The 27,087-nt window shown below is 41.9% G+C and overlaps 1 protein-coding gene across 3 annotated transcripts in view; it reads left to right on the top strand.

The window, feature by feature from the left end:
- The window catches only part of LOC106583165 (inositol 1,4,5-trisphosphate-gated calcium channel ITPR1), a 178,362-nt gene that overhangs the window by 30,142 nt on the left and 121,133 nt on the right, over positions 1-27,087 (top strand). For all 3 annotated transcript variants that reach the window (XM_045705740.2, XM_045705739.2, XM_045705741.2), the window contains exons 4-12: positions 11,311-11,426; positions 12,277-12,363; positions 12,917-13,075; positions 17,889-17,987; positions 18,757-18,840; positions 19,055-19,201; positions 19,420-19,515; positions 19,644-19,688; positions 22,597-22,751. In XM_045705740.2, coding sequence (XP_045561696.2) covers positions 11,311-11,426; positions 12,277-12,363; positions 12,917-13,075; positions 17,889-17,987; positions 18,757-18,840; positions 19,055-19,201; positions 19,420-19,515; positions 19,644-19,688; positions 22,597-22,751 — 988 coding nt within the window. The remainder of the gene's footprint in view (positions 1-11,310; positions 11,427-12,276; positions 12,364-12,916; positions 13,076-17,888; positions 17,988-18,756; positions 18,841-19,054; positions 19,202-19,419; positions 19,516-19,643; positions 19,689-22,596; positions 22,752-27,087) is intronic.

The following is a 27,087-nucleotide window of genomic DNA, read 5'->3' as shown; positions in this document are numbered from 1 at the left end:
AATTTTCCACAACCTCATAATGCCATCAATTTTGTGAAGTAGACCAGTCCCTCCTGCAGCAAAGCACCCCCACAACATGATGCTGCCCCCCCCGTGCTTCACGGTTGCGATGGTTTTCTTCAGCTTGTGAGCTTCCCCCTTTTTCCTCCAAACATAACAATGGTCATTATGGCCAAACAGTTCTATTTTTGTTTCATCAGACCAGAGGACATTTCTCCAAAAAGTATGATCTTTGTCCCCATGTGCAGTTCAAACTGTAGTCTGGCTTTTTTTATGGCGGTTTTGGAGCAGTGGCTTCTTCCTTGCTGAGCGGCCTTTCAGGTTATGTCGATATAGGACTCGTTTTACTGTGGATATAGATACTTTTGTACTTGTTTCCTCCAGCATCTTCACAAGGTCCTTTGCTGTTGTTCTGGGATTGATTTGCACTTTTCACACCAAAGTACGTTCATCTCTAGGAGACAGAACGCGTCTCCTTCCTGTACGGTGTGACGGCTGCGTGGTCCCATGGTGTTTATCCTGTTAGGGCTAGGGGGCAGTATTGACACGGCTGGATAAAAAACATACCCGATTTAATCTGGTTACCACTCCTACCCAGTAACTAGAATATGCATATACTTATTACATATGGATAGAAAACACCCTAAATTTTCTAAAACTGTTTGAATGGTGTCTGTGAGTATAACAGAACTCAAATGGCAGGTCAAAACCTGAGAGATTCCTTTACAGGAAGTGGCCTGTCTGACCATTTGTTGAACTTCTTTTCCATCTCTATCATTTACTAAGGATCTCTGCTCTAACGTGACACTTCCCACGTCGTCCATAGGCGCTCAGAGCCCGGGAAAAAACAGAATGTCGTCATTCCAGCCCCAGGCTGAAACACATTATCGCCTTTCTCAAGTGGCCGATCAAGGGACACTGGGCTTAGGCGCGTGACCCGACCGCCCCCGCCTTTGGGATTTTTTCCTCTGTTTGCCGAAAAGGAGATTCCCTGTCGGAATATTATCGCTTTTCTACGCGAAAAATGTCGTAAAAATTGATTTTAAACAGCGGTTGACATGCTTCGAAGTACGGTAATGGAATATTTAGAATTTTATTGTCACGAATTGCGCCATGCGCGCGACACTTCTTTACTATTTCGGATAGTGTCTGGAACGCACGAACAAAACGCCGCTATTCGGATATAACGATGGATTATTTTGGACCAAACCAACATTTGTTATTGAAGTAGCAGTCCTGGGTGTGCATTCTGACGAAGACAACAAAAGGTAATAAAACTTTTATAATAGTAAATATGATTATGGTGAGTGCTAAACTTGCCGGGTGTCTAAATAGCGAGCCCGTGATGCCTGGGCTATGTACTTAGAATATTGCAAAATGTGCTTTCACCAAAAAGCTATTTTAAAATCGGACATATCGAGTGCATAGAGGAGGTCTGTATCTATAATTCTTAAAATAATTGTTATGCTTTTTGTGAACGTTTATCGTGAGTAATTTAGTAAAATGTTAGCGAATTCCCCGGAAGTTTGCGGGGGGTATGCTAGTTCTGAACGTCACATGCTAATGTAAAAAGCTGGTTTTTGATATAAATATGAACTTGATTGAACAAAACATGCATGTATTGTATAACATAATGTCCTAGGGTTGTCATCTGATGAAGATCATCAAAGGTGAGTGCTGCATTTAGCTGTCTTCTGGGTTTTGGTGACATTATATGCTGGCTTGAAAAATGGGTGTCTGATTATTTCTGGCTTGGTACTCTGCTGACATAATCTAATGTTTTGCTTTCGTTGTAAAGCCTTTTTGAAATCGGACAGTGTGGTTAGATTAACGAGAGTCTTGTCTTTAAATAGCTGTAAAATAGTCATATGTTTGAGAAATTGAAGTAATAGGATTTTTAACGTTTTGAAAATCGCGCCACAGGCTGCCAGTGGCTGTTACGTAGGGCAAGCGTCCCACCTAGCCCATAGAGGTTATACTTCCGTACTATTGTTTGTACAGATGAACGTGTTATCTTCAGGCATTTGTAAATTGCTCCCAAGGATGAACTAGACTTGTGGATGTCTACAATTCTTTTTCTGAGGTCTTGGCTGATTTCTTTTGATTTTCCCATGATGTCAAGCAAAGAGGCACTGAGTTTGAAGGTAGTCCTTGAAGTACATCCACAGGTACACCTCCAATTGACTCAAATGATGTCAATTAGCCTATCCGAAGCTTCTAAAGCCATGACATCATTTTCTGGAATTTTCCAAGCTGTTTAAAGGCACAGTCAACTTAGTGTATGTAAACTTCTGACCCACTGGAATTGTGATAAAGTGAAATAATCTGTCTGTAAATAATTGTTGGAAAAATTACTTGTGTCATGCACAAAGTAGATGTCCTAACCGACTTGCCAAAACTATAGTTTGTTCACAAGAATTTTGTGGAGTGGTTGAAAAACGAGTTTTAATTACTCCAACCTAAGTGTATGTGAACTTCCGACTTCAACTGTATCACCTAAAAGAAGCGAGACGCAGTGCGGGAGAACTCACCAGAAATGCACGGTAGAAAATAGTTTGGCTGAAGCTAGCTAGCTCACTAAGCTTAGTTTAAACACCCAAAGATAAAACCAACACTCACCAGCAATTTTTTCATATCAGCAACAACTGTACTAGCTAGCTAGTTAGATACACTTGCAATATTTAGTGTATGTAAACTTCCAACTGTATATCACACATGACACGAGTCACGACCCCACGATAGTTCAAATTACAAGAAACATTACATTTATTAACATCATCCATTAGAACTGTAAAAAGACTCAGATATCATTTGAGCTTTGGAAACAAGTGCTTTCAATAATGCATGGCGCGGGCCTCATTTCACAGGAGCATTGTAAAATAAGCTTTCACTCAATGAATCAGCCTTAAACGAATGTTGTTTATTTACATATCGAATTTGATTGTCTAACATTAGTTTAATAATTTCTTTATTTTGTGGCCGCCTAGAACAATGAGACAGAAATTTCACCGAATGTTTAAATGTAAAGTTTCCTGGTTGGCGTTTCCATTCACTCCCAAATATGGTGATGAGAGGAAGCTGTTTAATCAGCTTTTTGATATGCCACACCTGTCAGGTGGATGGATTATCTTGGTGAAGGAGAAATGCTCACAGCGACGTCAACAAATTTGTGCACAAAATTTTAGAGAAATAAGCTTTTTCTGCGTATGGAAAATGTATTTTATTTTAGCTCATGAAACCTACGTTTATTAAATATGTTTATTTTCTTCAGTATATTTCCTTACAACCGGTCAAGCTGATGTAATTTGGACATTTTGCACTGAAAATCATTCCCGTTTTTTCTTTTTTTGTTATCGCATTTTGTCTCCGGTCCCTGAACTTCTTTGCTCTGCAATTTCCACATTTTGTTGTGTTACAGCCCGAATTTTCTATTTTGTGTCACTGATCTGCACACAATACCTTATAATGTTAATGTGGAATTATGTTTTTAGAAATTTTACTAATTAATAAAAAATGTAAAGCTGAAATGTCTTGAGTCAATAAGTATTCAACCCCTTTGTTATGGCAACTCTAAGTTCAGGAGTAAAAATGTGCTTAACAAGTCAGATAATAAATTGCAGGGACTCACTCTGTGTGCAATAATGGTGTTTAACATGATTGTTGAATAACTACCCCATTGCTGTACCCCACACATACAATTATCTGTAAGGTCCCTCAGTGAATTTAAAACGCATTCAATGACATAGACCAGGAAGGTTTTCCAATGCCTCACAAAGAAGAACGCCTATTGGTAGATGGGGACACATAAAAACAAGCTGACGGTGAACATCCCATCGAGCATAGTGACGTTATTCATTACACTTTGGATGGTGTATTACACTCAGTCACTGCTCAGGGATTTCAATGAGGCCAATGGTCATTTTAAACCAGTTAGAGTTAAATGGCTGTGATAGGAGAACTGAGGATGGATCAATAACATTGCAGTTACTCCACAATACTAACCTAAAGGACAGAGAGAAAAGAAGGAAGACTACAGAATAAAATAACCTAAAATTCAAGGTAACTGGAGATGACATCGAATGTTCCTGAGTGGCCTAGTTACAGTTATGACTTAAATTGGCTTGGAAGTCTATGGCAAGACATGAAAATGGCTGTCTAGCAATGAGCTTGAAGAATTTTAAAAAGAATAATGGGCAAATATTGTGCAATCCAGGTTTGGAAAGCTCTGGAAGACCCAGAAAGACTCACAGCTGTAATCGCTTCCAAAGGGGATTCTAACGTATTGACTCAGGGGATTGAATACTTACCTAATCACAATATATTTGTTTTATTTTCAATTAAGAAAGTTTATTTTACATTTTTCTTTCACTTTGACAATAAAGAGTATTTTGTGTAGATTGTTGACAAAAAATGACAAATCTATTTTAATCACACTTTGTAACACAACAAAATATGGAAAAAGTCAAGGTGCGTGAATACTTTCTGAAGGCACTGCATATCTCTTCGTGTCGCTGCAGCTCAGCAAAGCCTGGGGTTCACATAAACAAAGGCTCATGTCAACATTCTCACCTCCATCATCCGACCATACACATTCTGGTGCTGAAACACATCTTTATTGTGTTTTAAGTAGCAGACCAATCTACATTCCATCATGTGACACCTAGTGACCAATTGTTTTCATGTCATTTTGTTCAGTTTTCCCTTAAACATAGGATCTCTGCTCAGTGAATGCAGATCTTTGTCTGTAGCAGTTCAGAATATTCTGGAAAGTTGTAGTTGTTGCTTGAGGTGACCCATCCATTCCTCTCATGAACACAGTTATAATGTCCACCTTTGTTGCAGTATTTAAAGCTAGCTCCGTTCCACAATGATCTCTCTCAAACCCTTCTCATTACCATTACCGTCTTCATGTTCTTGAAGAAGTCAGGACAAACTCTGTTTCTAACATCATTGACAGTGAACAAGATTGGAATGTTTTTGTTCCACCTGGAATCCCTGAGAAGGGACAGAACCTTCTCTTTGTGTGTTTTTCTAGATGCTGTTTTGTTGGTGAATAACAGAATGTGAGAGCATGTGGAAGACATTAGAGGGATCTCTCCTGCTGGACAGATGCTGGTTTTGTCGTCTGTTTGTTTTGCTCTCCTCCCTTCATCCTGCTTTCTTCCTCATCACAGCTAAAATTGTTTACATGGATGTGTACTGGGTCATTAAACAGCTCTATACTTCAGGCTCAACCCAGACATTTACAATAAGGATATGTCTTCAGCATATTGAACTAACCTGTCAGTGAGGTAAAGGAGAGGTTAGGCAAGGGAAGGAAGCTGTTGAAGAGCATCGAGACTGCGCCATTGTCTGGGACATGCAATAAAGCTGAGAGGTTGCTTCCTTTATAAACTGTAAAACAGGATAAGAACAGAGGATAGACCCAGACCTGTGAAGTTGTCTGGATTTGAGCTGGTCCTGGCTATTGAATCTCTCCACCAGGCCAGATAGGCATCCTATTCCTGGTGGCAGGCCTTTGATAGCTCTCTCACTCTCTGTCACACTCTGTCACACTCTCTGTCACTCTCTCTGTCGCTCCCTCTCTCTGGGTCTCTGTGTTTGTGTAAGGCCATGTTCTGAGGACACCGTGTGTGTGTCGCTGTTTTTTTCCCTTTCAACTTTCAAGACAGAGGCAACACATCTGAGCTCTGTTGTTTTGTGACCTTTATTGGTTTCATTTGAATGTTTTGATGTTTGCTGCCCTCAATTGGGGGGGGGGGGGGGGGGGGGGTCTAGGGGAAATACTAGGCTACTTAGTGGGCTCGTCCACTCTAGCATCCAATCTCTGAATGATTCTGTACTCTCAGGGGGCTGTGCTTGCTTACAATATTGTCTTGTGGCCTAGCTAGCTCCACTTTGGTCTCCATTAGGATTCCATGACTGTGAGCTCATGAGTTGACAATCAGTGGGTCATGTCCTGTCCTGTGATTCGTAGACAGTATATTCTGTTAATACCAGCCAGCTAAAACCAGGAATGTCAACAAAGTTTTGAATCATTAACTGCCCCAGTTTACCAGGTCGCCCTCAGAGCGATCTCATCGCCCCTTTTCCCAGAGTCCGAATGGGAATTCTGAGAAGGAACGTCCACATAATTCCCTGATATCTCCCACAGCTGACTGACAGGGGAGGAGGAGTGAGAGAATTAGGTACTTGTTTTGTAATAGCGATGTTTTCTGAGTCGGTCCGACTGCCCTGTGGTATCCTGCATTCTTCTGCCGTTTCACTCCATTTTGACCCCTTTTTTGATGTGATTCTGGTGGACGTGTTTTATCAGCCACATCGCTAGAGACGGAATATCTGTTTTTGACACACACAGTGTGTGCGCACACAAGCTACACACACTACAAAGGTCCGCTCTGTCCAGAGCATTGCGCTCTGAGGGAATAGATCAGAGCTTCTCCCTCCATATTCACTTTCCTATTTCTTTCTCTCCCGACACCACTTTCTCTTATTTGTTTTTCTGACCCTGTTTTGTACTGCATGGTGTAAATCATATCTTAGAGAAGTAGAGGGGGTATAAACAGCTATTAGCTTGATGAGAGCTTGGAGGGAGCGATGGAGGGATGATTGAGAGGGGAGTTGGAGTCCACTCCTCTCTTTCTCTTCCCACTCCCCTGCTCTGGCTAGCCTTATTTGGTCACTTTGCTGCTGCTACGACTGGAGGGAGAGAGAGAAAGGGGGGATGGACAGATTGTTATTTTCTCTTCTTTTCCCTAAGAGAGAGATCTGATCTGAGGTCAGAGAGACAACCCAGGCATGAGAGAAGGGGGGGTTGTGGGTATCCTCTACTTTGCAACACTTATGTAGTCTCCATATGAACTATTCAGCTGCTAGATCAATTTAATGGAGGTGTTTAGGGTTTTCATTCTATATACACACATGAAGTGTGATTTGGGAGCTGACCATCTCTAGTATGCAAGGCATTTTAGTGGGCTGGTTATAATACCCCTCTCTAGCCAAAATGATTGATATACTAAGTACTTGTGTGTGTTGGTCAGTGGAGCCTTTTGTCACTGCAGCAGTACAGTATGTGTGAACAGCTTGTACGTTAGATATGCCAGAAGTGAAACTGCTTGGTTGGTTTAACTGAGAACACATGCAAATTTGAGGAGCTGTTTCTCTGTCTGCTTTCTATTGTGGCTATGGAAATGACTGGTAGAACCACAATACTATCAGAACTGGCCGGTTGTTTGGCGTTATGTACAGTGACTGTCATCTCAACATACTCACAAAGAAATCCAATAAAAAAAAGCTGCAATAGGATTGTGAGTTTTCTAAACAACATTCCACCACTAACCTTTTTGTTGTGAGTTTGCTGAGGAAACTCGCCAAACTGTTGAAACTGGTTGCCTTATAATTGTATGTTGAATCAACATTTTTTACAGTGCTGCAGTACTGTACAGTACCCACTGTATACAATCATACCCCAGACTTTTCAGTGGAAATGGTCTCACAGACAGACACTCTGTTACATGCTGAGTTCCCTATCCCCGTTCCCCCAGTGGTCTGTCTCATGTCACATCCTCCCCCTCTTTCATCTGAGCTCATGAGACTTATCTGGATAGGAAACTGATGCAAACCATCTGTAAGTGTGTGAGTGTGCTCATGTGTGTTTTAGCATGTACCCCTGTGAGAAGGATGATGCAAGTGTGTGTGTGTCAATGAGCATGTCACTGAGCACTGTGAATTTATTTACAGTCGTGGCCAAAAGTTTTGAGAATGACAAAAATATTAATTTCCACAAAGTTTGCTGCTTCAGTGTCTTTAGATATTTTTGTCAAATGTTACTATAGAATACTGAAGTATAATTACAAGCATTTCATAAGTGTCAAAGGCTTTTATTGACAGTTAAATGAAGTTGATGCAAAGAGTCAATATTTGCAGTGTTGACCCTTCTTTTTCAAGACCTCTGCAATCCGCCCTGGCATGCTGTCAATTAACTTCTGGGCCACATCCTGACTGATGGCAGCCCATTCTTGCATAATCAATGCTTGGAGTTTGTCAGAATTTGTGGGTTTTTGTTTGTCCACCCGCCTCTTGAGGATTAACCACAAGTTCCCAATGGGATTAAGGTCTGGGGAGTTTCCTGGCCATGGACCCAAAATATCGATGTTTTGTTCCCCGAGCCACTTAGTTATCATTTTTGCCATATGGCAAAGTGCTCCATCATGCTGGAAAAGGCATTGTTCGTCACCAAACTGTTCCTGGATCGTTGGGAGAAGTTGCTCTCGGAGGATGTGTTGGTACCATTCTTTATTCATGGCTGTGTTCTTAGGGAAAATTGTGAGTGAGCCCACTCCCTTGGCTGAGAAGCAACCCCACACATGAATGGTCTCAGGATGCTTTACTGTTGGCATGACACAGGACTGATGGTAGCGCTCACCTTGTCTTCTCTGGTCAAGCTATTTTCTGGATGCCCCAAACAATCGGAAAGGGGATTCATCAGAGAAAATGACTTTACCCCAGTCCTCAGCAGTCCAATCCCTGTACCTTTTGCAGAATATCAGTCTGTCCCTGATGTTTTTCCTGGAGAGAAGTGGCCTCTTTGCTGCCCTTCTTGACACCATGCCCTTCTTGACACCAGGCCATCCTCCAAAAGTATTTGCCTCACTGTGCATGCAGATGCACTCACACCTGCCTGCTGCCATTCCTGAGCAAGCTCTGTACTGGTGGTGCCCCGATCCCGCAGCTGAATCAACTTCAGGAGACGGTCCTGGCGCTTGCTGGACTTTCTTGGGCGCCCTGAAGCCTTCTTCACAACAATTGAACCGCTCTCCTTGAAGTTCTTGATGATCCGATAAATGGTTGATTTAGGTGCAATCTTACTGGCAGCAATATCCCAAAAACTCCCTGTCTTAGGTCAGTTAGGATCACCACTTTATTTTAAGAATGTGAAATGTCAGAATAATAAGAGAGAATGATTTATTTCAGCTATAACTTCCTGACTGATGTCTTGAGATGTTGCTTCAATATATCAATGTAATTTTCCATTCTCATGATGCCATCTACTTTGTGAAGTGCACCAGTCCCTCCTGCAGCAAAGCACCCCCACAGAATGATACTTCCACCCCCGTGCTTCACGGTTGGAATGGTTTTCTTCAGCTTGCAAGCATCACCCTTTTTTTCCAAACATAACGATGGTCATTATTGCCAAACAGTTCTATTTTTGTTTCATCAGACCAGAGGACATTTATCCAAAAAGTACGATCTTTGTCCCCATATGCAGTTGCAAACCGTAGTCTGGCTTTTTTATGGCGGTTTTGGAGCAGTGGCTTCTTCCTGGCTGAGCGGCCTTTCAGGTTATGTCGATATAGGACTCGTTTTACTGTGGATATAGATACTTTTGTACCGGTTTCCTCCTTCCACCATCCTTCACAAGATCCTTTGCTGTTGTTGTTGGATTGATTTGCACTTTTCACACCAAAGTACGTTCATCTGTAGGAGACAGACAACTCTCCTTCCGTGGCCTCCAACTGCTCTTAAACGCAAGTAAAACTAAATGCATGCTATTCAATCGATCACTGCCCGCACCTGCTCGCCCGTCCATCACTACTCTGGACGGCTCTGACTTAAAATATGTGGACAACTACAAATACCTGGGTGTCTGGTTAGACTGTAAACTCTCCTTCCAGACTCACATTAAGCATCTCCAATCCAAAATTAAATCTAGAATCGGCTTCCTATATTGCAACAAAGCATCCTTCACTCATGCTGCAAAACATACCCTCGTAAAACTGACCATCCTACTGATCCTCGACTTCGGTGATGTCATCTATAAAATAGCCTCCAACACTCTACTCAACAAACTGGATGCAGTCTATCACAGTACCATCCGTTTTGTCACCAAAGCCCCATACACTACCCACCATTGTGACCTGTACGCTCTCGTTGGTTGGCTCTCGCTTCATACTCGTCGCCAAACCCACTGGCTACAGGTCATCTACAAGTCTCTGCTAGGTAAAGCCCCGCCTTATCTCAGCTCACTGGTCACCATAGCGGCACCCACTCGTAGCGCGCACTCCAGCAGGTATATCTCTCTGGTCACCCCCAAAGCCAATTCCTCCTTTGGTTGTCTTTCCTTCCAGTTCTCTGCTGCCAATGACTGGAACGAACTGCAAAAATCTCTGAAGCTGGAGACTCATATCTCCCTCACTAGCTTTAAGCACCCGCTGTCAGAGCAGCTCACAGATCACTGCACCTGTACATAGCCCATCTGTAAACAGCCCATCTATCTACCTACCTCATCCGCATACTGTATTTATTTATTTATCTTGCTCCTTTGCACCCCAGTATCTCTACTTGCACATTCATCTTCTGCACATCTACCATTCCAGTGTTTAATTGTTATATTGTAATTACTTCGCCACCATGGCCTATTTATTTCCTTAACTTACCTCATTTGCACTCACTGTATATATACTTTTTGTTTTCTTTTGTTCTACTGTATTATTGACTGTATGTTTTGTTTTATTCCATGTGTATATCTGTGTTGTATTTGTCGAACTGCTTTGCTTTATCTTGGCCAGGTCGCAGTTGCAAATGAGAACTTGTTCTCAACTAGCTTACCTGGTTAAATAAAGGTGAAATTTAAAATAAATAAAAACAGAATGCGTCTCCTTCCTGAGTGGTATGACGGCTGCGTGGTCCCATGGTGTTTATACTTGCGTACTATTGTTTGTACAGATGAACGTGGTACCTTTAGGCGTTTGGAAATTGCTCCCAAGGATGAACCAGACTTGTGGAGGTCTACAAATTTTTTTCTGAGGTCTTGGCTGATTTTGTTTGATTTTCCCATGATGTCACGCAAAGAGGCACTGAGTTTGAAGGTAGACCTTGAAATACATCCACAGGTACACCTCCAATTGACTCAACTGATGTCAATTAGCTTATCAGAAGCTTCTAAAGCAATGACATAATTTTCTGGAATTTTCCAAGCTCTTTATTAAAGGCACAGTCAACTTAGTGTATGTAAACTTCTGACCCACTGGAATTGTGATACAGTGAATTATAAGTGAAATGATCTGTCTGTAAACAATTGTTGGAAAAATGACTTGTGTCATGCACAAAGTAGATGTCGTAACCAACTTGCCAAAACTATAGTTTGTTAACAAGAAATTTGTGGTGTGGTTGAAAAATGAGTTTTAATTACTCCAACCTAAGTGTATGTAAACTTCCGACTTCAATTGTAGCTGCATTGACAACACGTCAATCTTAACCATCCTTCACCTCTGAAACTGTTATTCATCGTCTTCGTGTCTCTCTGTCCAGATTGTCTGTTCAGGTTGTGTCCTATGAACCGGTACTCTGCTCAGAAACAGTTCTGGAAGGCAGCGAAGCCCGGAGGAAACAGTACCACAGACACGGTCCTCCTCAACAAACTACACGTGAGTGACTCCCCCACCCTCACCCATCTCACCTCTCTTACCATGATATTACTGTTTTATAGGATTTATTATATCAATTAATCAGTGGTATAATGACTCCAAATGTCATTTGAGGTATGAGCTCATCCACATCTGAAGAACTACAATAGATGAGCCCTCTTAGATAACTAAACTAATCTAAACTAGCACTACTTCTAAAATCCAATACAACTACATTAGTAAAGTACTTACACTCATGTTATTTTCCTTGACTCTGGTAATCCTTCGTTCAAGTGTGAAATACTACATCCTGCAGTTCCCTTTAACAACATGTATGGTTTGAGGAGCTCTCTTAAAGGGGTTAGGTTTTCTGTCCCCACACTGGTGTGATGGTGTTCTTAGGAGGATTATATATTTACTGAGGTAAAGGTAATGTTCAGGTCCTTTTATAGACATTTCTGAAGCATACTGTAGTTTCATTACTACCACCGTCCCACCTTTCTTTCTCTCCTTCTCTCTTTCTCTCTCTCAGCTCTTTCTCCCTCCTTGTTCTGATACAATAGCACTTAAAGACTTGTGGTATCTGACTACAGTCATAAAATGATAGATTCAGATCTCTCCTGTGTTACCATGGTGATGTGAGGCCAGAGTTGTAGGTTCTAGCCCTTCAGTTGAAGCTTGCAGGAGTGTTTGCTGTTAACTGCACTTGCCATTGCTACATTCTTTTTATTAGAGATTTCTGTCAAAGAAATTAGTCCTTACTAAATTCCATGTGAATAATTATTTGTGGATACATTTGTGCAAAAGCAGTAGCAATGTTACTACTAGCAATAGTAATGGTCTCTAACTCCTTTTTCCATCACTTGTGTAGCATGCAGCAGATTTGGAAAAGAAGCAAAACGATTCGGAAAATAAAAAGTTGCTCGGAACGGTGATTCAGTATGGGAACGTCATTCAGGTGTGTGTGTATACATATTCATCATCTGGGAGAACAGTGATTTGCTTGGATCCACAGCTAAAAGTCATGTCAATGAAGCCAATCTATGCCATAATGAATCTCATACCCCACATATTTCTATTGGGTTTTAGCGTGACACAGTTTACGAGGCTTCCCATCCAAGATATTTTGCTGGTTCCAAACTTGGAGAGACTAAGAGCCCTGGAGGCATCCATGCGGTTTCTGTTTGTTTATAAATAGAACAGTGATGTGGGAGGATCTAGATGGTGTTTTTCTAGCTTCAGAATTGAGCATATTCTTTTCTCAGTCAAAACCTTTCAGTTATAGTCTGCTCTGTTTATGTGGAGAGACTAAAACGTACTGCAGACCCATAAGGGCAGAGAAAGCCCATACAACGCAAAAATAAACCCTATGAAGAAGATGACGTGCACAAGCAAAACGTGTCAGTATGTTTGTATCACACAATGACAGACTGCTGGGTTATTGTATCGTATCTTTATAATATTGTATCGCATCATATTCTATCACCAATATGTTTGCTGTATTTCCCCAGCTCCTCCATCTGAAGAGTAACAAGTACCTGACAGTGAACAAGCGTCTGCCAGCGCTGCTGGAGAAGAATGCCATGAGAGTGATGCTGGACACAGCCGGGAACGAAGGCTCCTGGTTCTACATTCAACCCTTCTACAAGTTGCGCTCCATAGGAGACAGTGTGAGTTCTATCTATATGGTTCTCCAAGCTGGGCTCCAAAGGAGAATGTGTGAGTTCTATCTATATGGTTCTCCAAGTTTCGCTCCATAGATGCTGTAAAGAGGTCAATGGAACGCAGAAGTGGGGATAGAAGGAGGATACCGGATTGGGGAACATTCAACAAATCTGATCTAACAAAGAGGATATTCGTCAAATCTGTCATGATTGATGTATTGTAACAGGCCCAAAATGTAGTTACTAAAGTCCTTTTTGGATTTATTTGTCCCTTTTCAGGTTTAGAAGTGAATGTTAAGTCCCGGTCTTATAAGTTGATAGAATAGCTAGTGTACAGAAATCGGTGGAGGTAGTCAGTCATTTTGAACTGGAATGCAGATGATTGGTGACGATGACATGAACATGTATTGGGGTTGACATCAATACAAGCATTATTCTCGGATTTGTACCTTAACATAGTGTGAAATACACATAAATACTTGCCTGAATTTCCTCGTTGCTGGGGGGCAATGAGGAGATTCAGGATCTTTTCTCCATGGCATTTCCATTGTTTTGGTCGAGTTCGATTGACTTCTTTACCGCATGTGCAGGAGACCTTGTGAGTTCCACTGTGTCTATATCATGGTTCTACAAGCTGTACTCCATAGGCATTAGTATGAGTTCTATCTTTATGCTTTTATACATCCATCCCTTCTACCAGCTGCGCTTCACAGGAGACAGTGTGAGTTCCACCTATGGCAATGATCACACATACTGTATAGGATCGCCTGAATCACAGCTTCTGGAAACATGAACAATCTGTCAGACTGAGTGAGTCAAATGTGTAAGGCAATATGGTCACAGATATAGCTTCCTAGACTTAAAAAAAATAAGTAAAACATATGCCAAAACTCACAAAGCTTGCAAAACCCTATGGTGAAATGTTTGCAGAGCGGGACAGCACATCTACACTATGTATACAAAAGTATGCGGACACCCCTTCAAATTAGTGGATTTGGCTATTTCAGACACACCCATTGCTGACAAGTGTATAACATCGAGCACACAGCCATGCAATCTCCATAGAGAAACATTGGCAGTAGAATGGCCGTACTGAAGACCTCAGTGACTTTCAATGTGACAACGTCATAGGATGCCACCTTTCCAACAAGTCGGTTTGTCAAATTTCTGCCCTGCTAGGGCTGCCCCGGTCAACTGGAAGTGCTGTTATTGTGAAGTGGAAATGTATAGGAGCAACAACGGCTCATCCGCGAAGTAAAAGGTCACAAAAGCTCACAGAATGGGACCGCCAATTTTTTTTGTAGCATGTAAAAATGTTCTGTCCTCGGTTGCAGCACTCAGTACCGAGTTCCAAACTGCCTCTAGAAGCAACGTAAGCACAATAACTGTTCGTCGGGAGCTTTGTGAAATGGGTATCCATGGGTGAGCAGCCGCACACAAGCCTAAGATCACCATGTGCAATGCCAAGTGTCGGCTGGAGTGGTGTAAATCTCGCCGCCATTGGACTTGGGAGCAGTGGAAACGCATTCTCTGGAGTGATGAATCACGCTTCACAATCTGGCAGTCCGATGGATGAATCTGGGTTTGGCAGATGCCAGGAGAATGCTACCTTCCCGACTGTATAGTGCCAACTGTAAAGTTTGGTGGAGGAGGAATAATGGTCTGGGGCTGTTTTTCATGGTTCAGGCTAGGCCCCTTAGTTCCAGTGAAGGGAAATCTTAATGCTACAGCATACAATGACATTCTAGACGATTCTGTGCTTCCAACTTTGTGGCAACAGTTTGGGGAAGGCCATTTCCTGTTTTAGCATGACAATGCCCCTGTGCACAAAGTGAGGTCCATACAGAAATGGTTTGTCGAGATCGGTATGGGAGCACTTGCCAGGCCTGCACAGAGCCCTCACCTCAACCCCATCAAACACCTTTGGGATGAATTGGAACGCAGACTGCGAGCCAGGCCTAATCGTACAACATCGGTGCCCGACCTCACTAATGTGGTTGAATGGAAGCAAGTCCCCGCAGCAATGTTCCAACATCTAGTGGAAAGCATTCCCAGAAGAATGGATGCTGTTAAAGCAGAAAAGGGGGGACCAACTCCATATTAAAACCTATCATTTTGGAATGAGATGTTCGACAAGCAGGTTCCCACATACTTTTAGCCATGAAGTGCATGTCAGTTTGGGGTCAGTCGACCGATCGAAATGGTGGAATCAAATAAAGGCGGGAGAAACAGGTTTTCTGACCAATATGGCGGCTGTGTATGTGCCTGAAAACACCACACTTTACTTTGTTAGTAATTAAATAAATATACATGTTTGCTGAATGATACAAACAGTTTTGGAGAATGTGTGTACTTACCTACAACTAACTAGGCATTCATTTTGTCGCTTAAGTAGCTATATTTACAAATGTTGTGTTTACCAATTAGCTAGCTTGCCAGTTAGCTAGTGATTTTAGGCTAGCTAAATTTTGCAAGCTATTGTCGCTAGTTAGGTAACTGGCTAAAAGCACTAAATATTGCATCTAACTAGCTAGCTAGTACAGTTGTTGCTGATATGAAATAATTGCTGGTAAGTGTTGGTTTTAGCTTTGGGTGTTTAAACTAAGCTTCGTGAGCTAGCTAGCTTCAGCCAAACTATTTTCCACGGTGCTTTTCTGGTGAGTTCTCCCGCACTGCGTCTCGCTTCTTTTAGGTGATACAGTTGAAGTCGGAAGTTTACATACACTTAACACCACAAGTCTGGTTCATCCTTGGGATCAATTTCCAAACGCCTGAAGGTACCACATTCATCTGTACAAACAATAGTAAGCAAGTATAAACACCATGGGACCATGCAGCCGTCATATCGCTCAGGAAGGAGACGCGTTCTGTCTCCTAGAGATGAACATACTTTGGTACGAAAAGTGCAAATCAATCCCAGAACAACAGCAAAGGACCTTGTGAAGATGCTGGAGGAAACCGGTACAAAAGTATCTATATCCACAGTTAAACAAGTCCTATATCGACATAACCTGAATGGCCGCTCAGCAAGGAAGAAGCCACTGCTCCAAAACCGCCATAAAAAGACGGACTTCGGTTTGCTACTGCACATGGGGACAAAAATTGTACTTTTTGGAGAAATGTCCTCTGGTCTGATGAAACAAAAATAGAACTGTTTGGCCATAATGACCATCGTTATGTTTGGAGGAAAAATGGGGAGGCTTGCAAGCCAAAGAACACCATCCCAACCGTGAAGCACGGGGGGGTGGCAGCCTCATTTTGTGGGGGTGCTTTGCTGCAGGAGGGACTGGTGCACTTCACAAAATAGATGGCATCATGAGGATGGAAAATTATGTGGATATATTGAAGCAACATCTCAAGACATCAGTCAGGAAGTTAAAGCTTGGTTGCAAATGGGTCTTCCAAATGGACAATGACCCCAAGCATACTTCAAAAGTTGTGGCAAAATGGCTTAAGGACAACAAAGTCAAGGTATTGGAGAGGCCATCACAAAGCCATAACCTCAAGCCTATAGAAATTGTGGGCAGAACTGAAAAGGGTGTGCGAGCAAGGAGGCCTACAAACCTGACTCAGTTACACCAGTCAGTTGTGCTAGCCATGTGTGCAGCATAGTAGTCTCTTTGTGGATTAAAGCAGCAGAGGCAAGGAGTCATTCTACAGCCACAACACAAATGGCTCTATCACCTCAGGCCGAATCAGTGTTTAGGCTGGGACAGGAGATGGGGTCAGGCCCAGGTCAGGTGTTTTGTGCCGGCTTTCCACTCTAATCCTCTTTGATGAGGGCCAGATCAGATCTAGCTCTGGACTGACTGGGCTTATAGTGGCACCATGCTGGAGCCTTGTTCTTTAAAGAGCAACTGAAGGCAATAAACAACTTCTCTGGTAGAAAACAGCATGTGGCATTGGTATCAGTCAACAACAAAAAAAGTGTAATCATCAATTCGGAGTGCCGCTTCAGGCGACCCGATCCTGATGTCCATGGGACCATCAGTGAATTACACAATGTATATGGGACAATATTTTAACATGTCAATAGCTCCAAATTTCAATGACTTAAAAACCTTAACTGTAAATTATAGAAATTAATGTACAAGTATTGAAAGCATTTACTGAGACAACTAAAACATGTGCAATATCAACATTTTTGTCCCATTTACATTCTGTAATTTATTGAAGGTTCCTAACTAGCTCCACATATGGGCTATCCAAAGTCAAACCAACTTCTGCCACTGTCGCACACCCGCCAGCTGAATATAATTGGCAAAATAATTTGGCTAGACCTGGTTAGACTGTTTCAAGTTATCTAAAGGTGTGTGACTGTGTACAGTTTTGACAGATAAAGTACAAATGCTTCCCACTTTTGAACACCTACGCGCACACACACACACACACAAAGTGACACCCACATCAAAGCAAGTCTCCAAGACCCAAATCTCATTCTGTCGCATTTCCTAATAAGGAGAATTTAAATCGAGGCTAGAACATGAAGTTCAGCCCCGCCTTTAAGGACAGGTCTCTAGAGCTGTTTGAATAATCCTAAATCTCCTGGCTCTCCCTGCCAAGATCTTGAGGTGAGTAGGAGCCCCAGGACAGGGTGACCTAAGGTGGAGCCATGACTGTTGTTCTAGTACTACGTCTAGGTAATAGGCCCTCTGGATGAGTGATTGAGTTTGAGATTCAGAGCTTCACATACTGTCCTGTATTTGACTGCAGACAGACACATTCAAATGAGGTTTGTTCATGTTTCATTGCCCCTAGCAGCTGACGTGCACATGTGTAATGCATGCATACTAAATTGTAATGTGTGTTTTCATTCCAGGTGGTGATAGGGGACAAGGTGGTCCTGAACCCAGTGAATGCTGGCCAGCCCCTTCATGCCAGCACCCATCAACTAGTGGACAACCCAGGATGTAACGAGGTTAGACGCTCACGCTGTCTCCAGGTCCTCTCCTATGGGTTTTATACACTGCTGTATGGGAGTATACTGTATGTACAGTATTTATAGGAGTGTGTACTGTTATTGGCCCCCTCCTACCATTTCAAACATTACAGCATTGTGCCATGGTCCTCCACATTTGCATCAATTATGTCTAAGATTTGCATTTAGCTCTAGTCTGCAGCTCATTCTGTGAGAATGGTGTGCTGCTTTATAGTTATAGGGTACCAGTGAAGGAGTTCTATTAACCTGAGCCGCCCGCGGTGCACCGGTCTATGGCCCGTGATGTGAACTGGAAAAAGCGGTGAGGGAGGAGTGCCCTTCTCAAATGAACAGTAATCTGTGCCGCTCGGTCATATTGTCGACAGCATGGTGCATCGTCCAGAAACATACAGCTCTTTTCCATAAAATATATGTTTGAATTTTCAAACTAGTTTTCATTGGGAAGGCAGAACAAAGACTTTTGCATGTGAAAACTCAGTATCCCATTCATTACTCCACATGCTTATTCTAGCCTAGGCTATGTCACTTTTGTTTTGAACCGACTTCTCCGGGGGCTTTAAACTGGGCACCTGGTGCACGCTGGGAGGCAGCCCGGTTCCAAAACTAATGCAATCACTTTTCACCCTGTGCAAACTCCATCCACCGGGGTAATCGGACCAGATAATCAAATTCCCTCAGTGATGATTGTTGCATGTGTTGCTGTTAAGGGACTAAACTGGTAACTCTTTTTGTCTGCTTGGTGTTTCAGGTGAACTCGGTCAACTGTAACACCAGCTGGAAGATCGTGCTGTTCATGAAATGTGGTGACAATCAGGAGATCATTCTAAAAGGGGTTGGTTTTATCACAACTCTCAACTAATCAGGCCTGATTTTCACAGTTTACATTACCTTGAGTATGAATCAGAAATAATGGGTTGACGAACCCGGTATCCCAGTTGAAGACACAACACTGTTAATTGTTATAGGTAGCTTAAATATATCCCAATGCAGTGACACTTCCCCTAGCAGTCTCTATGGTAACAACCTTCCTGTCTGTTTGTTGGCAGGGTGACGTGGTGCGCCTGTTCCATGCAGAGCAGGAGAAGTTCCTCACCTGTGATGACCACCGGAAAAAACAATATGTCTTCCTGCGCACCACTGGACGCCAGTCTGCTACCTCGGCAACTAGCAGCAAAGCCTTATGGGAGGTGGAGGTGAGGAGAAAGTGTATAGAAATAGAAATTGTAGAAGCGGAGAAAGCCCCTCAGATCATGGCAATTTGACTTCTCCCTTACAACTAAAAATGTTCTGACTAAAAGTTCTGTTTTAGTTTGATGTGTATATGGGCTGACAAGTTGTTAATATGTGCATGTACACAACTTCAGGGTAAGATATGACATGTGACTGATCGCTGTGTTTCTCCTCTTGCCAGGTGGTGCAGCATGATCCATGTCGAGGCGGAGCTGGCTACTGGAACAGTCTGTTTAGGTTCAAACACCTGGCCACTGGACACTACCTGGCTGCAGAGGTCAGTAACACTGCTTTTACCACACGCACACAAAACATATATACTTTTGCCAGGAAGTCACATTGAGACCTCTGTGAAGATAGCCCTAGCTTGTTCATTGTATGTGTGTACTGTTGTGTGTTTTCCAGATGAACCCTGACTATGAGGAAGAGCGCCTGGAGTTCCGCTCCTCAGTGAGTCACCTTCTCCAGTTCTGGTAGCAATGGGCTGCTATGTAGAGGGATGATGAATACTGTGGGTCATCTGAACCAGTCGTTCCCAGATTTTTAAAATATTTGTTTTATTTTATGTAACCTTTATTTAACTAGGCAAGTCAGTTAAGAACACATTTTTATTTACAATGACAGCCTAGGAACAGTGGGTTAACTGCCTTGTTCAGGGACAGAACAACAGATTTTTACATTGTCAGCTTGGGGATTCGATCTAGCAACCTTTCGGTTACTGGTCCGACGCTCTAACCACTAGGCTACCTGCTACAGAGTTTTCCTGTGACCCATTGAATGAACCAATCACAACCCAGTCTGTTGAGACAATGTGAAATGAATCAGTCACATCCCACTGGTGTGTCCCAGGACACGGTGATTATTGTAACTCTTCTTACTTGTTTATCTCTGCTTGAACCCGTGTCACAGTAAAGAGCACTTTCCCGATGCCACCGTTAGATGGCAGTGTCTGCATAGAGAAGTGTGATGGTACTAATGTGGCCTGGTCTGCCTTTAGCTAGCTGGTTGCAGTCTACTACTAGGAATGGATCTCAGAGTCACACAATTCACTCTACAAGACCCTGACTTCTATAGCACTGACTCTCATTAGTCAACACATGGTTGAATGACTAACAGAGCTGGACGCTGAGAATGGACATGTTCCCTTTTCACACTAAGTCAAACCGAGCCAAGTTGTAATGAGCTGGCTGTTCTGGTTATGCATCCACCATATTATAGTTGCTGGAAAGGACAACTTAAAAAGAAAATATCCAAACCAGAACATTACGGTTGTGGTCAGCACCACAGAGTGAAAAGGGTTATACAATATTAAACAATCATTCATTATAGTGACCATGGGAACACAGCAGAAGACCCAAACTAAAATCACAGCTGCAGTTTAACTCTGTACTTTAACTAATTACCCTAAATACTGAATATTAACATGTATACATATTTGATTCTATTTATGTATAATAACGCTGTGATTGATACTTCACAATACACTGTGATAACAGAGAAGCGTCTCATTTAGCCTTTAGAACTTCATACCATTAGTAGGTCATGAGGTCTAGTGTAGTATTGATTTAAGCCTATATATTTTTTTAGTGATAAAATTGATGCTCTCATTGTGGTGAAAGAAGAGATCTTTTTGAGTTGTGAGTCTATCTTCTTCAGTACGTTCCTGCACAAGATATGCTCTTCGGGTCATTGTCCAGGAATTTTACAGGAAGCTGACCTGTGTGTTTCTATCAATCATTTTCCTCTTTATAATCATTGATCCTGGTCTTCTGTGCCCCGTGTCCATGTGGTTGTGCAATGATCTGATGAGACTGTTTTGTGGTCATGCTGTCTCTAGTGATCTATCTGATGACTGTTATGATGTCTCTTTAGTGATCTGATGACTGTTATGATGTCTCTCTAGTGATCTGATGACTGTTATGATGTCTCTCTAGTGATCTGATGACTGTTATGATGTCTCTCTAGTGATCTGATGACTGTTATGATGTCTCTCTAGTGATCTGATGACTGTTATGATGTCTCTCTAGTGATCTGATGACTGTTATGATGTCTCTCTAGTGATCTGATGACTGTTATGTCTCTCTAGTGATCTGATGACTGTTATGATGTCTCTCTAGTGATCTGATGACTGTTATGATGTCTCTCTAGTGATCTGATGACTGTTATGATGTCTCTCTAGTGATCTGATGACTGTTATGATGTCTCTCTAGTGATCTGATGACTGTTATGATGTCTCTCTAGTGATCTGATGACTGTTATGATGTCTCTCTAGTGATCTGATGACTGTTATGATGTCTCTCTAGTGATCTGATGACTGTTATGATGTCTCTCTAGTGATCTGATGACTGTTATGATGTCTCTCTAGTGATCTGATGACTGTTATGATGTCTCTCTAGTGATCTGATGACTGTTATGATGTCTCTCTAGTGATCTGATGACTGTTATGATGTCTCTCTAGTGATCTGATGACTGTTATGATGTCTCTCTAGTGATCTGATGACTGTTATGATGTCTCTCTAGTGATCTGATGACTGTTATGATGTCTCTCTAGTGATCTGATGACTGTTATGATGTCTCTCTAGTGATCTGATGACTGTTATGATGTCTCTCTAGTGATCTGATGACTGTTATGTCTCTCTAGTGATCTGATGACTGTTATGATGTCTCTCTAGTGATCTGATGACTGTTATGATGTCTCTCTAGTGATCTGATGACTGTTATGATGTCTCTCTAGTGATCTGATGACTGTTATGATGTCTCTCTAGTGATCTGATGACTGTTATGATGTCTCTCTAGTGATCTGATGACTGTTATGATGTCTCTCTAGTGATCTGATGACTGTTATGATGTCTCTCTAGTGATCTGATGACTGTTATGATGTCTCTCTAGTGATCTGATGACTGTTATGATGTCTCTCTAGTGATCTGATGACTGTTATGATGTCTCTCTAGTGATCTGATGACTGTTATGATGTCTCTCTAGTGATCTGATGACTGTTATGATGTCTCTCTAGTGATCTGATGACTGTTATGTCTCTCTAGTGATCTGATGACTGTTATGTCTCTCTAGTGATCTGATGACTGTTATGATGTCTCTCTAGTGATCTGATGACTGTTATGATGTCTCTCTAGTGATCTGATGACTGTTATGATGTCTCTCTAGTGATCTGATGACTGTTATGATGTCTCTCTAGTGATCTGATGACTGTTATGATGTCTCTCTAGTGATCTGATGACTGTTATGATGTCTCTCTAGTGATCTGATGACTGTTATGATGTCTCTCTAGTGATCTGATGACTGTTATGATGTCTCTGTAGTGATCTGATGAGACTGTTTTATTGTCATGTTGTGTCTCCAGCTGGACTCTGAGCAGGTGGACCTCCGCGCCCGCCTCAGGAACCCCCAGGAGAAGGTCATGTACACCCTGGTGTCTGTCCCTGATGGCAACGACATCTCCTCCATTTTTGAGCTGGACCCAACCACTCTGAGAGGGGGTGACTCCCTAGTACCCAGGTAGGACTTTGAGCTGGACCTTACCACTATGAGAGGGGGGGACTCCCTGGTACCCAGGTAGGACTAGGGCCACTGCATTGTGCAAAAATACTCCATTACTCATAATACTTCTATAGGAATTAGCAATTTTTCTAGAAAGTAACTTTTTACTACGTCCATGAGAATTTGTCAATTTAAAATGCATCTTTAGATGTCATCCTGTATTGTTGTGTGATGGAACTGGTCATATGCAGGGAGAGGGGTGAGTGACCAGGCTATGTCAGGGTTGGGGTCAATCTGAATTGAAGTCAGTCAATTCAGGAAGTAAACTAAAATTCCAATTCAATAATTGAAAAAAGAAAAAGCTTTTATTTTCAATGACTTCTCAATAAACTGCAAAGAAGACACTATTCTTTCCGAAGTTTTTAAATTCGTTTTTATTTTAAATTCAAACCACTTCCTGAATTGTCTGACTTAAATTGGAATTGACCCCACCCTGGTATACGTGGTTGTCTATTGAGATAGATAGTGCTAGAGTAGCTATAAAGTCTGGATGTCTGGAAAGATGACTGTATCTCTGGAAAGTCCCCCAGAAGACGTAGTGACTACAGTAGGTATCCCACTGTTGACGCAGATCAGATTCTAAGGAACATGTTGCAATATGAAATGTAACCAGTCATGTTCCTCCCACTGGAAAAGGAGAGCGACGCATACACACACTGATAATCTTTAGATTACATATGTGTGGTATTTGTTTGTCATCAACCACATTTAGTTGAATTCAAGTGAAATTTCCCCTATTAACCTGTCTGGGCTAGGGGGCAGTATTTTCACGGCCGGATGAAAAACGTACCCAATTTAAACAGGTTACTACTCTGGCCCAGAAACTAGAATATGCATATAATTAGTAGATTTGGATAGAAAACACTCAGAAGTTTCTAAAACTGTTTGAATGGTGTCTGTGTGTATAACAGAACTCATATGGAAGGCAAAAACCTGAGAAAAATCCAAGCAGGAAGTGAAAAGTCTGAGAATTGTTGTTCTTCTTTTGATTCTCTATCGAAACTACAGTGTCTGGGGGGTGACGTTGCACTTCCTAAGGCTTCCATTGGCTGTCAACAGCCTTCAGAAAGTGGTTTGATCATTTTCCTGTCACTGGGCAGATAATAGGAGCTCAGTTTCTGAGTGGTCTGCCTGGCAACAAAGGGATTGGATATGCGCGGTCACACGAGCACGCCGTTCCTTCTTTCTCTTCTTGAATGAATATGCTATTGTCCGGTTGGAATATTATTGCAATTTTACGTTACAAAATACCATAAAGATTGATTTTAAACAGCGTTTGACATGCTTCTAATTACGGTAATGGAACATTTTGACTTTTCATCTCTCGTTCCGCGCTCGCGCGTTATGCCTTTGGATAAGTGATCTGTACACACGACCAAAACGGCGGTATTTGTACATAAATATGGATTATTTCGTACAAAAACAACATTTCCTGTGGAAGTAGCAGTCCTGGGAGTGCATTCTGATGAAGATCAACAAAGGTAAGAGAATATTTCTAATACTAATTCTGAGTTTAGGTTGCCTCAAACTTGGCGGGTGTCTGAATAGCTCGCCGTGATGGCTGAGCTATGTACTCAGAATATTGAAAAATGTGCTTTCTCCGTAAAGCTATTTTAAAATCTGACACAGCGGTTGCATCCAGGGGTAGTCTATCTATAATTCTTTAAATAATTGTTATATATTTTGTCAACGTTTATGATGAGTATTTTTGTAAATTGATGTGCACATTCACCGGGCGTTTTGGTGGGAATACATTTTCTGAACATCACGCGCCAATGTAAAATGCTGTTTTTGGATATAAATATGAACATTATCGAACAAAACATACATGTATTGTGTAACATAATGTCCTAGGAGTGTCATCTGATGAAGATTGTCAAAGGTTAGTGCTTCATTTAGCTGTGTTTTGGGTTTTATTGACACATGTCCTTGCTTGGAAAATGGCTGTGTGATTATTTTTGTCTATGTACTCTCCTAACATAATCTAATGTTTTGCTTTCGCTGTAAAGCCTTTTTGAAATCGGACAATGTGGTTACATCAAGGAGAAGTGTATCTTTAAAATGGTGTAAAATAGTTGTATATTTGAGAAAGTTGAATTATGACATTTTGTTATTTTTGAATTTGCCGCCCTGATATTTCACTGGCTGTGTCCCGCAGGTGGGACGCTAGCGTCCCACGTAGTCCATAGAAGTTAAGACACCTGGTATTACTTTCAGTGTAAAGGGTGAGTGGACAGGGTTATGGTTAGGCTTCAGTATAAATTGACATAGGACATGTGTGAGCAATAGTGTGTACGTGTGTGAGTCGGTCTGTCGTTTTTTTTCTCCCTAGCTGAATGTACAGTAGGGAAGCTTTGACTTCCAGTAACCAGTGTAACTGGCATGCTGGTTGTGAGGGTGGAAGGATATAATCTGTTGACTGTGATGGAGGACAAAAGGATAATTCCCACAGACTAGACTGACTCTAGACTAGGTTTGCAAAGGGTCAGAAAATGTCTGGAATTTTTCCGGGAATTTTCCATGGAAAGTTGGGCCTGGGAATTTGGGGGATTTTGCTTAAATTCATCAAAAAAGTTAGCTTATAACAGTGAACCTTTTTTGTGGGATACACTTAAGGCAATTCTAGGTCTTGTGGCATATTTTGGTTAAACTATCCCCAATTCAATGGAATCGCAACCCTCTGCATGCACAGTGCATTCTTCCATCACATGTACAGCTGATTCTCAAGATCTTGCACACTAATGAGATACTATTGAGCCCACACTACTACCCTGTCTGAGCCAAGGACTACATGCTTTCTGGTAAGTTTTGATTACAACACTTGGTGGGGTGAATATATTTTATATGACATGCATGATTTTTTGTTAACTAGTAAAATAGTAGCCTACAGCAAAGTGTGTTTAAATCATTTCTAACTTGTTAACAATTTCTGCTAGTTAGTTTTTGCTACCATGTGGGTTTTCGCTTGCTTGAGCCTGCTAACTGAGGAGTGTTAATTCACCTGTTTCCATACATGTTCATTTTTAAACAATTATCTTACAAAGGAGTTGTTTAATCTAACTGCTTAACTATTTATCTGTACATGGAATTGAATCGTTGTTGTTTTTTTACTCATTATTTTCTAATCTTTACAGGAAAATGCCACAGGCACTATCTGATGTGTGGAGACATTTCACTGCAGCTAATGTAGAAGGAAAAGCTGTGTACATTTGCAAATACTGTGCCAAATCATGAAGAATGCAACAAAGATGCAGAATGATTTGGCCAAGTGCATAAAGTTCCCTCAGCGCTCACAACAAGCAACCTCTGACAAAAGTCCCTCTACTTCTATTCGAGGTGAAAATGATGAATCAGACACGTTATCGATAGCAACAGCTCATGGTCCTCCTGGAATCAGAAGGTTTTTTTACTCAATGGAGGAATGTAGTCAGAGAAATGCTGATGAATGTCTTGCTCGAGCTGTGTATGCAACTGGTTCACCTCTGATGCTCACAGGCAATGTGTATTGGAAGAGATTTCTGAATGTTCTTCGCCCAGCATACACCCCTCCAACCAGACATCCTTTATCTACTCATTTGCTGGATGCAGAGTTCAACAGAGTTCAAGTGAAGGTCAAGCAAATCATAGAGAAAGCAGACTGTATTGCAATCATCTCTGAAGGGTGGTCGAATGTTCATGGGCAAGGGATAATTAACTACATCATCTCCCCCACTCAACCAGTATTCTAGAAAAGCCCAGACACAAGGGACAACAGACATACCAGTCTCTACATTGCAGATGAGCTGAAGGCAGTCATCAATGACCTTGGACCACAGAAGATATTTGCACTGGTGACAGACAATGCTGCGAACATGAAGGTTGCTTGGTCTCAAGTGGAGGAGTCCTACCCTCACATCACACCCATTGGCTGTGCTGCTCGTGCATTGAATCTGCTCCTCAAGGACATTGTGGCACTGAAAACAATGGATACACTCTACAAGCGAGCCAAGGAAATAGTTAGGTATGTGAAGGGTCATCAAGTTATAGCAGCAATCTACCTCACAAAGCAAAGTGAGAAGAATAATGGCACCACATTGAAGCTGCCTAGCAACCACCGATGGGGTTGTGTTGTCATCATGTTTGACAGTCTCCTGGAGGGAAAGGAGTCTCTCCAAGAAATGGCCATATCACAGTCTGCCGATATGGACAGCCCCATCAAGAGGATCCTCCTGGATGAAGTATTTTGGGAGAGAGTGGTAAGCAGCCTGAAACTCCTGAAAGCTATAGCAGTAGCCATTGCACGGATTGAGGGAGA

This window comes from Salmo salar, chromosome 22 (genome assembly GCF_965601325.2).
Source record: "Salmo salar chromosome 22, fSalSal1, whole genome shotgun sequence".
NCBI lineage: Eukaryota > Metazoa > Chordata > Actinopteri > Salmoniformes > Salmonidae > Salmo > Salmo salar.
This window is presented reverse-complemented; position numbering and strand designations above follow the sequence as displayed.